At 39.4% G+C, this 12,608-nt stretch overlaps 1 protein-coding gene across 4 annotated transcripts in view; it reads right to left on the bottom strand.

The window, feature by feature from the left end:
* Positions 1 to 12,608, bottom strand: part of KCNT2 (potassium sodium-activated channel subfamily T member 2) — a 429,544-nt gene that overhangs the window by 200,241 nt on the left and 216,695 nt on the right. For all 4 annotated transcript variants that reach the window (XM_043924233.1, XM_043924236.1, XM_043924234.1 and 1 more), the window contains exon 12: positions 12,387 to 12,450. In XM_043924233.1, coding sequence (XP_043780168.1) covers positions 12,387 to 12,450 — 64 coding nt within the window. The remainder of the gene's footprint in view (positions 1 to 12,386; positions 12,451 to 12,608) is intronic.

The following is a 12,608-nucleotide window of genomic DNA, read 5'->3' as shown; positions in this document are numbered from 1 at the left end:
AATTGAAGTATGACTTAAGGGCTCTTGTGCGGTGGCTCAGGCTCAGCAGTAAAGAACCCACCTACAATGCAGGAGATGCAGGTTTGATCCCTGGGTTAGAAGATCTCCTGGAGGAGGGCATGGCAACCCACTCTAGGATTATTGCCTAGAGAAATCCATGGACAGAGGAGCCTGGCGGGCTACAGTCCATGTGGTCACAAAGAGTGGGACACGACTGAAACAGACTCAGGGACCAGGAGGACAGCTTGGTTGCCAAGGGGGATGTGGGTGAGGGAGAGAGTCAGAGAGCACTGGGCTGGCAGTTTGGGGTTAGCAGGTGTGAACTGCTAAGACAGATGAAGAGCAGGGTCCTACGCTGTACCACAGGGAGCTATATTCAATATCTTGTGACAAATTATAATGGAAAATAATACTAAAAAGAATGTATATATATATGCATGTATGCTGTTTAGATGTTTAACCGTGTCCAATTCGTTGCAACCCCATAGACTGTAGCCCTCCAGGCACCTCTGTCCATGGGATTCTCCAGGCAAGAATACTGGAGGGGGTTGTCATTTCCCCCTCCAGGGGATCTTCCCGACCCAGGGATCAAACCTGGGTCGCCTGCATTGGCAGGCAGATTCTTTAACACTGAGTCACCTTATATATATATGTATATATATACATATATATATATATATATAACTGAGTAATTTTGCTGTATAACAGTAATTAACACATTGTAATTCAAATATATTTCAATAAAAAAAATAACTGAAAACAAATTTTCCCACTTAAACAGAGAAAACTTTCCTCTGTGAGACATTACCCATAAGTTCTTGTTATATTTCTCTGCTCCCACTTAGAAAAACCACTTTTAAAGACTGTAATTGCTGAATCCACTTCCTCTTTGATATGCAAATTTATACTTCTACTGTAATAAAAGAAGGTAAAGGTATGAATCTTTCTTTATGTACTACTTGAGCTACATCCTATTAATTTTGAAATGTTGCATTTTAAAAACAGGTCAAATTTTTCAAGTTTTTTCATTTTTTGGCCATGCCACCCAGCATATGGGATCATAGTTTCCAGAGCAGGAATCATACCACAGTCCTCTGCAGTGGAATTACAAAGTCTTAACCACTGGACCACCAGTGAAGTTCTGAAATGTTAGATTTTTAATCACAGTTCTAATTAAAATTTTTCTAATTCTCCATGTTATTTCATATTTCACCCATGGGTTATTTAGAAATATATCATTTAATTATCATATATGTGACTATTTTCTGCTAAAGTTTCTTATTGGTTTCCAGTTAAGTTCTGCTATGAAGAGAAGAGGTGGTAGGAAAACACAGAAGAACTATACAAAAAAGATCATCATGACCCAGATAGTCATGATGGTGTGATCACTCGCCTAGAGCCAGACATCCTAGAATGTGAAGTCAGGTGGGCCTTAGGAAGCATCACTATGAACAAAGCTAGTGGAGATGACTGAATTCCAGCAGAGCTATTTCAAATCCTAAAAGATGATTCTGTGAAAGTGCTGCACTCAATATGCCAGCAAATTTGGAAAACTCAGCAGTGGCCACAGGACTTGAAAAGGGCAGTTTTCATTCCAATTCCAAAGAAAAGCAATGCCAAAGAATGTTCAAACCACCGCACAATTGCACTCATCTCACACACTAGCAAAGTAATGCTGAAAATTCTCCAAGGCAGTCTTAAACAGTATGTGAACTGTGACCTTCCAGATGTTCTAGCTGGATTTCGAAAAGGCAGAGGAACCAGAGGTCAAATTGCCAGCATCTGCTGGATCACAGAAAAAGCAAGAGGGTTCCAGAAAAACATCTACTTCTGCTTTATTGATTATGCTAAAGCCTTTGACTGTGTGGATCACAACAAACTGTGGGAAATTACCTGCCCCCTTAGAAATCTGTATGCAGGTCAGGAAGCAACAATTAGTACTGAACATGGAATAATGGACTGGTTCCAAATCGGGAAAGGAGTACGTCAAGGTTGTATATTGTCACCCTGCTTATTTAACTTCTATGCAGAGTACATCATGAAAAATGCTGGGCTGGAAGAAGCACAAGCTGGAATCAAGATTGCCAGGAGAAATATCAATAACCTCAGATATGCAGATGACACCACCCTGATGGCTGAAAGCAAAGAAGAACTAAGGAGCCTCTTGATGAAAGTGAAAGAGGAGAGAGAAAAAGTTGGCTTAAAGCTCAACATTCAGAAAACTAAGATCATGGCATCTAGTCCCATCACTTCATGGCAAATAGATGGGGAAACAGTGGACACAGTGGCTGACTTTATTTTTCTGGGCTCCAAAATCACTGCAGATGGTGACTGCAGTCATGAAATTAAAAGATGCTTGCTCCTTGTAAGAAAAGCTATGACCAACCTAGACAGCATATTAAAAAGCAGAGACATTACTTTGCCAAAACAGGTCCATCTAGTCAAAGCTATGGTTTTTCCAGTAGTCATGTATGGATGTGAGAGTTGGACTATAAAGAAAGCTGAGTGCCAAAGAACTGATGCTTTTGAACTGTGGTGTTGGAGAAGATTTTTGAGAGTCCCTTAGACAGCAAGGAGATCCAACCATTCCATCCTAAGGGAAATCAGTCCTGAACATCCATTGGAAAGATTGATGCTGAAGCTGAAACTGCTGAAGCTGAAATTTCAGTCCTTAGGCCACCTGATGGGAAGAACTGACTCACTGGAAAAGACCCTGATGCTGGGAAAGACTGAAGGCAGGAGGAGAAGGGGACGACAGAGGACGAGATGGTTGGATGGCATCACCAATTCAATTGACCTGAGTTTGAGTAAACTCTGGAGTTTACTCAAATTGACAGGGAGGCCTGGCATGCTACAGTCCATGGGGTCGCAAAGAGTTGAATGCAACTGAACTGAACTGTTGATTAGAGAACATATTCTGAATTTTTTTCTTAAATCCAATTATGTGTTTTGACATTTCTTTTGTGATCCAGCCTATGGTCCATCTCTGAGTGTTGTATGTGTACCTGAAAGTAACACGTATTCTGCAGTTGAATATAATGCTATATATGTTGATTAGATCTGTTTGATTTAAATGAGCTCAAGTTTTTATAAGCTGAATGATTTTCTTTCCATTAGTTCTATTAATTACTGAGAGAGGAATATTGAAATGTCTAACAATAACTGTCCCTTTTTATGCTTCCTTCCTGCTCTATTGTTTCATATTTCATAAGTTTTGAGGTTTCATTTTAAGGTGCATACACACTTACTAGTGTCATGTCTTCTTCATTCACTGATTCTCTAGTAAATATAAAATATTCCTCTTTACCTCTGTTAAAAGTTCCTGCCCTTGAAGTCTTCTTCATGTGTCTTACATAGCCATTCCAGCTTTTGTATGACTAGCTGTGCACACAGTATATCTTTTTCCATCCTCCTACTTTTAATCTATTAATAATCATATATTTCCCTTTTGAGTGTAATTGCTGTGACAGTACTTCCTTTGGTATTCTTTTTACTTATTCAATATGAAGATCCTTGCCATTCAGTGGTGAGTGTAGTCCATTCATAATTTACAGTTACTAATATGCTTGGGTTTAAATTTACTATAGCGCTGTTTTCTATTTGTCTCATTTGACTTTTGTTCTTTTCTTTTTTTTTTACATTTTTGGATCAAGTAAATATTTTTAGTATATCACTTTGTCTTCTATTTTCTCCTTACCAAGGGTCATTCTAAGTTTTTATAATATTAATCTCTATCAAACTCTTCATTCAAATAATATTCAAAGCAGAAGAATCTTATGTTAGTATATTTCCACTATTCCTTTCAATTTTTGTCATATTATTGCCATCCACTTCACTTCTAACTGGAGAAGGAAATGGCAACCCACTCCAGTATTCTTGCCTGGACAATTCCATGGACACAGATCCTGGAGGGTTATAGTCCATGGAGTCGCAAAGAGTTGGACATGACTGAGCTTTACTTTCTTTCTTTCTTTCTTTCTTTCCACTTCTGAATTTGTTACAAATTCCATGATTGCTATGATTTTTGCTTTAAAGAATAATTATATTTAAAAAATTAAAGTCGTTTATATGTATGTACATATTTACCATTTTTGCTGTCTTTATTTCTTCATATAAATCTAAATTCTCAAAAGACAACATTTCTTTTCATTGAAGAACTTTGAAAAAAATGTAGGTCTGTTATTTGTAGGTTTTATTTGTATAAAAATATTTTTATTATGCCTTCCCTTTAGTGAGATATTTTTACGGGAAATGAAATAGTATAGACAACTTTTTAAAGCAGTCTTAAACAGTTGTCCATTTGTATTCTGATCAAAATTGCTTATTCCTCTGTATGTAATGTGTTTTATTTTATAGCTACAGTTCAGTTTACCTTATTGATTTTCAGAAATTTATTACAAGCATCAATGCAGCTTTTAAGATAATTATACTTTAGGTTTGTTTGGTGAACATGTGGATTTATAATTTTTATCACAATTGTAATAATTTCAGCCACTTTATTTGTTTTCTGCCAGAAGGGAAAACTTGCTATCCTAATCTTCAACTACATTAGGGTACGCTGATTTCATCTTTTTCTAGCAGCAAACCTCCCTTCTCACACTCGAGAATCTTCTGCTCAGCTGTTATCCTAGGATCTGCTTTGACCATACCATGGGAATTTCCATCCCTCCCCTGAGCTGTCTTCATCCTCACTCACTGCCTAGTTGGAATAAAATGCAGCTCCCAACAGCTTCCTGACAACTGTGCAGCTTTGAAAACCTTTAACATCTATAAATATATTTCTTTCTATCTGAAGTTTTGCCAGGATAGAGAATTCCAACGGGAAACACATTTTCCCCTCAGGATTTTAAGCCTTGACCCATTGTCTTCTGGCTTCTGGTGTATTGCTAAGTCTGAAGCATTCTGCTTCTCCATCCTCGGGCTGAGTGCTTTCTTCTTGACTTGCGGTGGCCCAGGTGGTAAAGATTCTGCCTTCAATGCAGGAGACCAGCGCTTGATCCCTGGGTCAGGAAGATGCCCTGGAGAAGGGAGTGTCTACCCATTCCAGTATTCTTGCCTAGAGCATCTCGTGAACAAAGGAGTCTGGTGGGCTACCGTCCCTGGTGTCCCAAAGAGTCAGACATGACTGGGCGCTTTAAGCACACACACGGGTTGAGTGTTTCCTTCTTGACTTTACCTTTTCTTCATTTTCATTCTTTTCTTCCCTTTATTCCATTTCTTATCTCAATTTCTCTGGCAAGCATGGCTTTTTTAGTCATTAATCTTCAATAAGTGGGCCCTCTCAACAATTTCATTCTGAGAAATTTGATTGTTTTAATTTTGTTTTTTTATATTTTTGATAATAATTTCCCCCACTTTTTTCCAGACCCTTCTCCTGAAATTCTTACCATATGAATATTGTTTCTTCCTAAACACTCCTTTAATTTTCTCTTGTTTTGACTCTCCTTTTCCATTATTTGGTTTTATTGTTCATTTTATTATTCTTCATTCTTTCAATGTTCTTAGATTTATCTTCTGAATATTTTATTTAATTTTTCACTTGTTACCTACATTTAATTTCCAGAAGCTCTTCTTGGTTCACTGAATGTTCTTGCTTTTTTTCAATTTGTTTTGTTCTATAGCATACAATTCTTCTTTTAAACATGTATACTCTTCTCATCTTCTCAACTACTACATTACTAAAGATTACTAAATGTATTACTATATTACTTCTCAACTACTATATTACTAATATGGATATTGCATATTTTAAAATTGATTTCTTCTTCCAGAATCCTATGGCGGCACTTAACATTTTCTCTGAATTCTTCTTTCCTGTATGCTTTTTGCATGGCTGTCACTTAGTTCCTTCTTTTTCTTGTTAGGAATTTCCTTAAATGTCTAGTGATCACAGTTGCATGAACATATGTTGGAGTGAAGCACTCAGAAGCTCCTCGGGACATGAGTGAACATGGGGACCTTATTTTCACGTCATTCGTACACACACAGACACTTGGGAAGAATGCTTCCTGCCCTGTGAGTGTCTACCAACCAGCCTTGCTGCACCAATCAGCCCAGCACCAAGGGGGTGCCCTGCTGGATGATCCTGGATGGGCCCACCCCACGATCTGTACCTCCAAGAGGCCTGAGCTGCCCCCCACGGCGAGTGGGCAGAGGAAACAGTCTCTTGCGTTTCCTGTCCCCTAATTGCTTCAGTAACTCACTCTAACCTTCTCTGAAATGGCACTGAATCAGAGGATTTCTCTTCTGATGTTTTGTTCCCAGGGGGCATCGTGGGTCACGAGTTTTTGCTGCAGGTTACTTTCCCTCCCTTTATACCTGGGCAGCCAGAGTGTTTATTTTGGCCAAATTTGCCAACTACTGGAGTAAATCTCTTTTCCCAGGATGGGAAAGGGACCAGCAATGAACATGTGGAAGGGTTCAGGGAATCTAATGATTTCTCTTGCAGACTTTCAACCGCTGTTCATATATTTAGTCCTATATATAACCTTACTTGTAGAGGCATCTGATACATCTATTCCTGTCACTTGAGTCTCCATTGCATAAAGCAGCCTGCTTCTGACTTGTTTCCTCTCCTTTCTCAGCTTAAATGTTACCTTCTTTCTGTCTGTTAAGTCAGTTACCACCCACACATCTGCTTTGTAGCTTCCACATTTGTATCAATGTCACCTCATCTACCATCTCTTCTATTCCGAGTGAAGTCTTTTTATTCACAACCTGTCAATATCCTACAGTGTCAGGAGGAAATGGAATGCATTTGTTGAATTGAAAGCTTTCAAATTCAGCTTGGAAAGGGTGCACCAAAGACATTATATAGTTATTTCCTATATTTACTCCCCCTTGTTACACAGATACAGGAAGACTGCAAGTATTTTAAAACTAAGTTACCACTTGAGAGTCCCACGCTTCACAGTTAAATATTTACAGAAACATAAGGTAGAATATGTTCAATTCCAGTCCACTTATTCGATACATAGGTTTGGAACATCTAATGAGCCGACCTAATTAAGAAACTATTGCAATAATGCACAAGTGGACCCAGGAGAGTCATGTATGAATTAAACAGTAACTGTGGAGAAGGTGGGGAGCAAATGAATTTCAAAACAAATATATGTTTTAAAGAGAAATATTTTACAAATTTTTGCAATCATTCGTCTGATCTATGACCATGAATCAGTTTGCTTTTTTGCTATTTAGTTGCTAGTCATGTATGACTCTTTTGTGACCACATGGACTATAGCCTGCCAGGCTCCTTTGTCCATGGGATTTCCCAGACAAGACAACTGCAAAATGATGGTGGGTTGTCATTTCCTTTTCCAGGGGGATCTTCTTGACCAGAGAGTGAACCTGCATCTACTGCATTGGCAGGTAGATTCTTCATCTCTGAGCCACTTGGGAAGACCATTAGTTTGCTCGGGCTGTGGTAACAAACGACCACAAACTTGGTGGCTTAATGAAAATGTATTGTCTCGACATTCTGGAGGTCAGAGCTCAAAAGAAAGATGTTGGTAAGGCTGGTTCCTCCTGAGGGCAATGCGGGAAGCCTCTCTCCCAGCTTACAGAAGGCTGTCTTCACATACACACGGCATTCTGTTATTCATCTGTCAACACATTTCCCCATTTATCAAGGACACAGCTCAACTAGGAGTAAGGCCAACTGTAATAAACTCATTATAACTTGATTATATCTATTAAGACTTTATCACCAAGTAAATTTGCGGGAGGAGCAGCGGCTGCATGGTGCAGGAGCGGCCAAGAGGAGATACCCTGTGTCCAAGGTCAGGAGTAGCGGCTGTGCTTTGCTGGAGCAGTTGAGAAGAGATGCCCCATGTTAAATGTAAGAGAAACACAAGTAAGACGGTAGACGCTGAGAGAGGGCATCAGAGGGCAGACAGACTGAAACCACAATCACAGACAACTAGCCAATCTGATCTCACAGACCACAGTCTTGTCTAACTCAATGAAACTAAGCCATGCTGTGTGGGGCCACCCAAGACGGCCAGGTCATGGTGGAGAGGTCTGACAGAATGTGGTCCACTGGAGAAGGGAATGGCAAACCACTTCAGTATTCTTGCCTTGAGAACCCCATGAACAGTATGAAAAGGCAAAATGATAGGATACTGAAAGAAGAACTCCCCAGGTCAGTAGGTGCCCAATATGCTACTGGAGATCAGTGGAGAAATAACTCCAGAGAGAATGAAGGGATGGAGCCAAAACACAAACACTACCCAGTTGTGGATGTGACTGGTGATAGAAGCAAGGTCTGATGCTGTAAAGAGCAATATTGTATAGGACCCTGGAATGTTAGGTCCATGAATCAAGGAAAATTGGAAGTGGTCAAACAGGACATGGCAAGAGTGAATGTCGACATTCTAGGAATCAGTGAACTAAAATGGACTGGAATGGGTGAATTTAACTCAGATGACCATTATATATACTATTGTGGGCCAGAATCCCTTAGAAGAAATGGAGTAGCCATCATATTAAACAAAAGAGTCTGAAATGCAGTACTTGGATGCAATCTCAAAAATGACAGAATGATCTCTGTTTGTTTCCAAGGCAAACAATTCAATATCATGGTGATCCAAGCCTATGCCCCAACCAGTAATGTTGAAGAAGCTGAAGTTGAACGGTTCTATGAAGACCTACAAGACCTTTTAGAACTAACACCCAAAAAAGGTGTCCTTTTCATTATAGGGGACTGGAATGCAAAAGTAGGAAGTCAAGAAACACCTGGAGTAACAGGTAAATTTGGCCTTGGAGTACAAAATGAAGCAGGGAAAAGGTTAACGGAGTTTTGCCAAGAGAACGCACTGGTCATAGCAAACACCCTCTTCCAACAACACAACAGAAGACTCTACACATGGACATGACCAGATGGTCAACAACAAAATCAGATTGATTATATTATTTGCAGCCAAAGATGGAGAAACTCTATACAGTCAGCAAAAACAAGACCAGGAGCTGACTGTGGCTCAGATCATGAACTCCTTATTGCCAAATTCAGGCTGAAATTGAAGAACATGGGGATAACCACTAGACCAATCAGGTATAATCTAAATCAAATCCCTCATGATTATACTGTGGAAGTGAGAAATAGATTTAAGGGACTAGATCTGATAGACAGAGTGCCTGATGAATTATGGAAGGAGGTTTGTTACATTGTACAAGAGAGAGGGATCAAGACCATCCCCATGGAAAAGAAATGCAAAAAAGCAAGTGGCTATCTGAGGATGCCTTACAAATAGCTGTGAATAGAACAGAAGCAAAAAGTAAAGGAGAAAAGGAAAGATATTCCCATGTGAATGCAGAGTTCCAAAGAATAGCCAGGAGAGATAAGAAAGCATTCCTCAGCAATCAGTGCAAAGAAATAGAGGAAAACAACAGAATGGGAAAGACTAGAGATCTCCTCAAGAAAATTAGAGATACAAACGGAACAAACATTTCATGCAAAGATGGGCTCAATAAAGGACAGAAATGGTATGAACCTAACAGAAGCAGAAGATACTAAGAAGAGTTGGCAAAAATACACAGAAGAACTGTACAAGAATGATCTTCAAGACCCAGATAATCACGATGGTGAGATCACTCACCTAAAGCCAGACATCCTGGAATACGAAGACAAGTGGGCATTAGGAAGCATCACTACAAAGAAAGTTAGTGTAGGTGATGGAATTCCAGTTGAGCTATTTCAAATCCTAAAAGATGGTGCTGTGAAAGTGCTGCACTCAATATGCCAGCAAATTTGGAAAACTCAGCAGTGGCCACAGGACTGGAAAAGGTCTGTTTTCATTCCAGTCCCAAAGAAAGGCAATGCCAAAGAATGCTCAAACTACTGCACAATTGCTCTCATCTCGCACGCTAGTAGAGTAATGCTCAAAATTCTCCAAGTTAGGCTTCAGCAATACATGAACTGTGAACTTCCAGATGTTCAAGCTGGATTTAGAAAAGGCAGAGGAACCAGAGATCATATTGCCAACATTCACTGGATCATCAAAAAAAGCAAGAGAGTTCCAGAAAAACATCTATCTGCTTTATTGACTATGCCAAAGCCTTTGACTGTGTGGATCACAATAAACTGTAAAATTCTAAAAGAGATATGAATACCAGACCACCTGACCTGCCTCTTGAGAAACCTGTATGCAGGTCAGGAAGCAACAGTTAGAACTGGACATGGAACAACAGACTGGCTCCAAAAAAGAAAAAGGAGTACGCCAAGGCTGTATATTGTCACCCTGCTTATTTAACTTCTATGCAGAGTACGTCATGAGAAATGCTGGTCTGGATGAAACACAAGCTGGAATCTAGATTGCCGGGAGAAATATCAATAACTTCATATATGCAGATGACACCACCCTTATGGCTGAAAGCAAAGAAGAACTAAAGAGCCTCTTGATGAAAGTGAAAGGGGAGAATGAAAAAGTTGGCTTAAAGCTCAACATTCAGAAAACTAAGATCATGGCATCTGGTCCCATCACTTCATGGGAAATAGATGGGGAAACAGTGGAAACAGTGGCTGACTTTATTTTTTTGGGCTCCAAAATCACTGAAGATGGTGACTGCAGCCATGAAATTAAAAGAAACTTACTCCTTGGAAGGAAAGTTATGACCAACCTATACAGTATATTGAAAAGCAGAGACCTTACTTTGCCAACAAAGGTCTATCTAGTCAAGGCTATGGTTTTTCTAGTAGTTTTGTATGGATGTGAGAGTTGGACTATAAGGAAAGCTGAGCACCAAAGTTTTGATCCTTTTGACCTGTTGTGTTGGAGTAGACTCTTGAGAGTCCCTTGGACTGTAAAGAGATCCAACAAGTCCATCCCAAAGGAGATCAGTCCTGGGTGTTCTTTGGAAGGACTGATCCTGAGGCTGAAACTCCAATACTTCGGCCACCTCATGCAAAGGGCTGACTCATTGGAAAGGACCCTGATGCTGGGAAAGATTGAAGGCAGGAGGAGAAAGGGGATGACAGAGGATGAGATGGTTGGATGGCATCACCGACTCAATAGATATGAGTTTGGGCAGACTTCGGGAGTTGGTGGTGGACAGGGAGGCCTGGCATGCTGTGGTTCATGGGATCACAAAGAGTCAGACACGGCTGAGCGATTGAACTGAACTGAAATTCACATTATGAGGTCCTGGGGGTTTGGTCTTCAACATATTAATTTTCAGGGCACACAATTCAGCTCATAACAGTGCCTTTTCCAATAAAGCTTGAGTAAGTTAGTGTAAGGGTTTCCCTGGGTTCTTTAGTGGTAAAGAACCCACCTGCCAATGCAGGAGACATAAGAGATGAGGGTTTGATCCTGGGTCTGCAAGATCCCCTGGAAGAGGGTATGGCAACCCACTCCAATGTTCTTGCCTGGAGAATCCCATGGAGAGAGGAGCCTGGTGGGCTACATTCCATAGGGTCACAAAGAGTCAGACACGATTTAAGTGACTTAGCACACATGCACACAAGTTAGTTTAAAAAGGAGTAAAACATTTAGGTAAATTAGGGTGAAGACAATGCAAAGCCTACCACATTCAGGACCTGTAGTCCTAAAGTAATGTAACAGAGCACACCTATTAGATGGTCCAGAAAAGTGCAAATCATGTCCCTAAAAGACCCATGCATGTTTTGCCTTTTCCCCAGTCACTACAGAAAGCGCCACATTTCTCATCTGTCTGTGTACCAAAGAAAGGACTACAGATGGACTCACTGGTTTAAAACACAGGAGTTAATAGGACATCCTCAACATAAAAGAGTAAAGAATTTTTTTTAAAGTAGTGAAATTAAAATGTATTTACAGAAAAAAGCTATAAGTTGGTAATTAGAAAATTTGATTTTTAGTTTATTGAATTTAAGGCCATAAATGTATCATGGAGATCATATAAGCCAGAGATTACCAGAGTGGGAGGTGCATCAAAATCACCTGGTGATCTTTTTAAAATACACGGCTTCCTAATTCCCACCCTACATATCCTGAATAGGATTTTCACAAATGCATACTTTTTTAGAAATGCTCCAACTGATATTTTGCAGACTGCTTGATCCATATGCCTCGCTTTTAAGTTGAGGAAATTGAGATCATTATAACAAAATCACATAGCATAGGATATATTTAATTAAAAATGATCTAGTTCTGTTTATATATGACTCATTTCATTTTGATCAACAGGAAATCTAGAGATTAGTAGTAGAAAGTACTTCAGGAATACTTTTGTTGATATAATCAATGATGCAACTATTCTTATTTTTTTGGCCAGATAGATTAGAGATATTTACTTCTCTTTAGTAACATTTTAAGGCCATCAATATTTAATGTTGGTAGATTACAAAAAAAAATAATAAAATCTTGTAAGGCAAAAAGAACAATTTACTGAAAGAGATTTTAGAAACTTACAGATGATGTCCTGTCCACTTCACAACGGCTGCTCAGAATAAAACAGGCCTCAGCATCATCCATCCTAAATGCAGACAGAAAAGGAAAATAATCACACATTGACATATCTATGTGCCATCTGCAAAACAGAATTCCAACACCCAGTCCAGTGCATACAAAGTACAGATAAACTATGAACATCCTTAAGCTTAAATGAAAGTAGGATTTCTTGCAGATCATGCT

The sequence above is a fragment of the Cervus elaphus genome, chromosome 14, assembly GCF_910594005.1.
Source record: "Cervus elaphus chromosome 14, mCerEla1.1, whole genome shotgun sequence".
NCBI classification, from domain to species: domain Eukaryota; kingdom Metazoa; phylum Chordata; class Mammalia; order Artiodactyla; family Cervidae; genus Cervus; species Cervus elaphus.
Note: the sequence above shows the minus strand (reverse complement) of the source record. Positions and strands in the feature narration are given on the sequence as shown.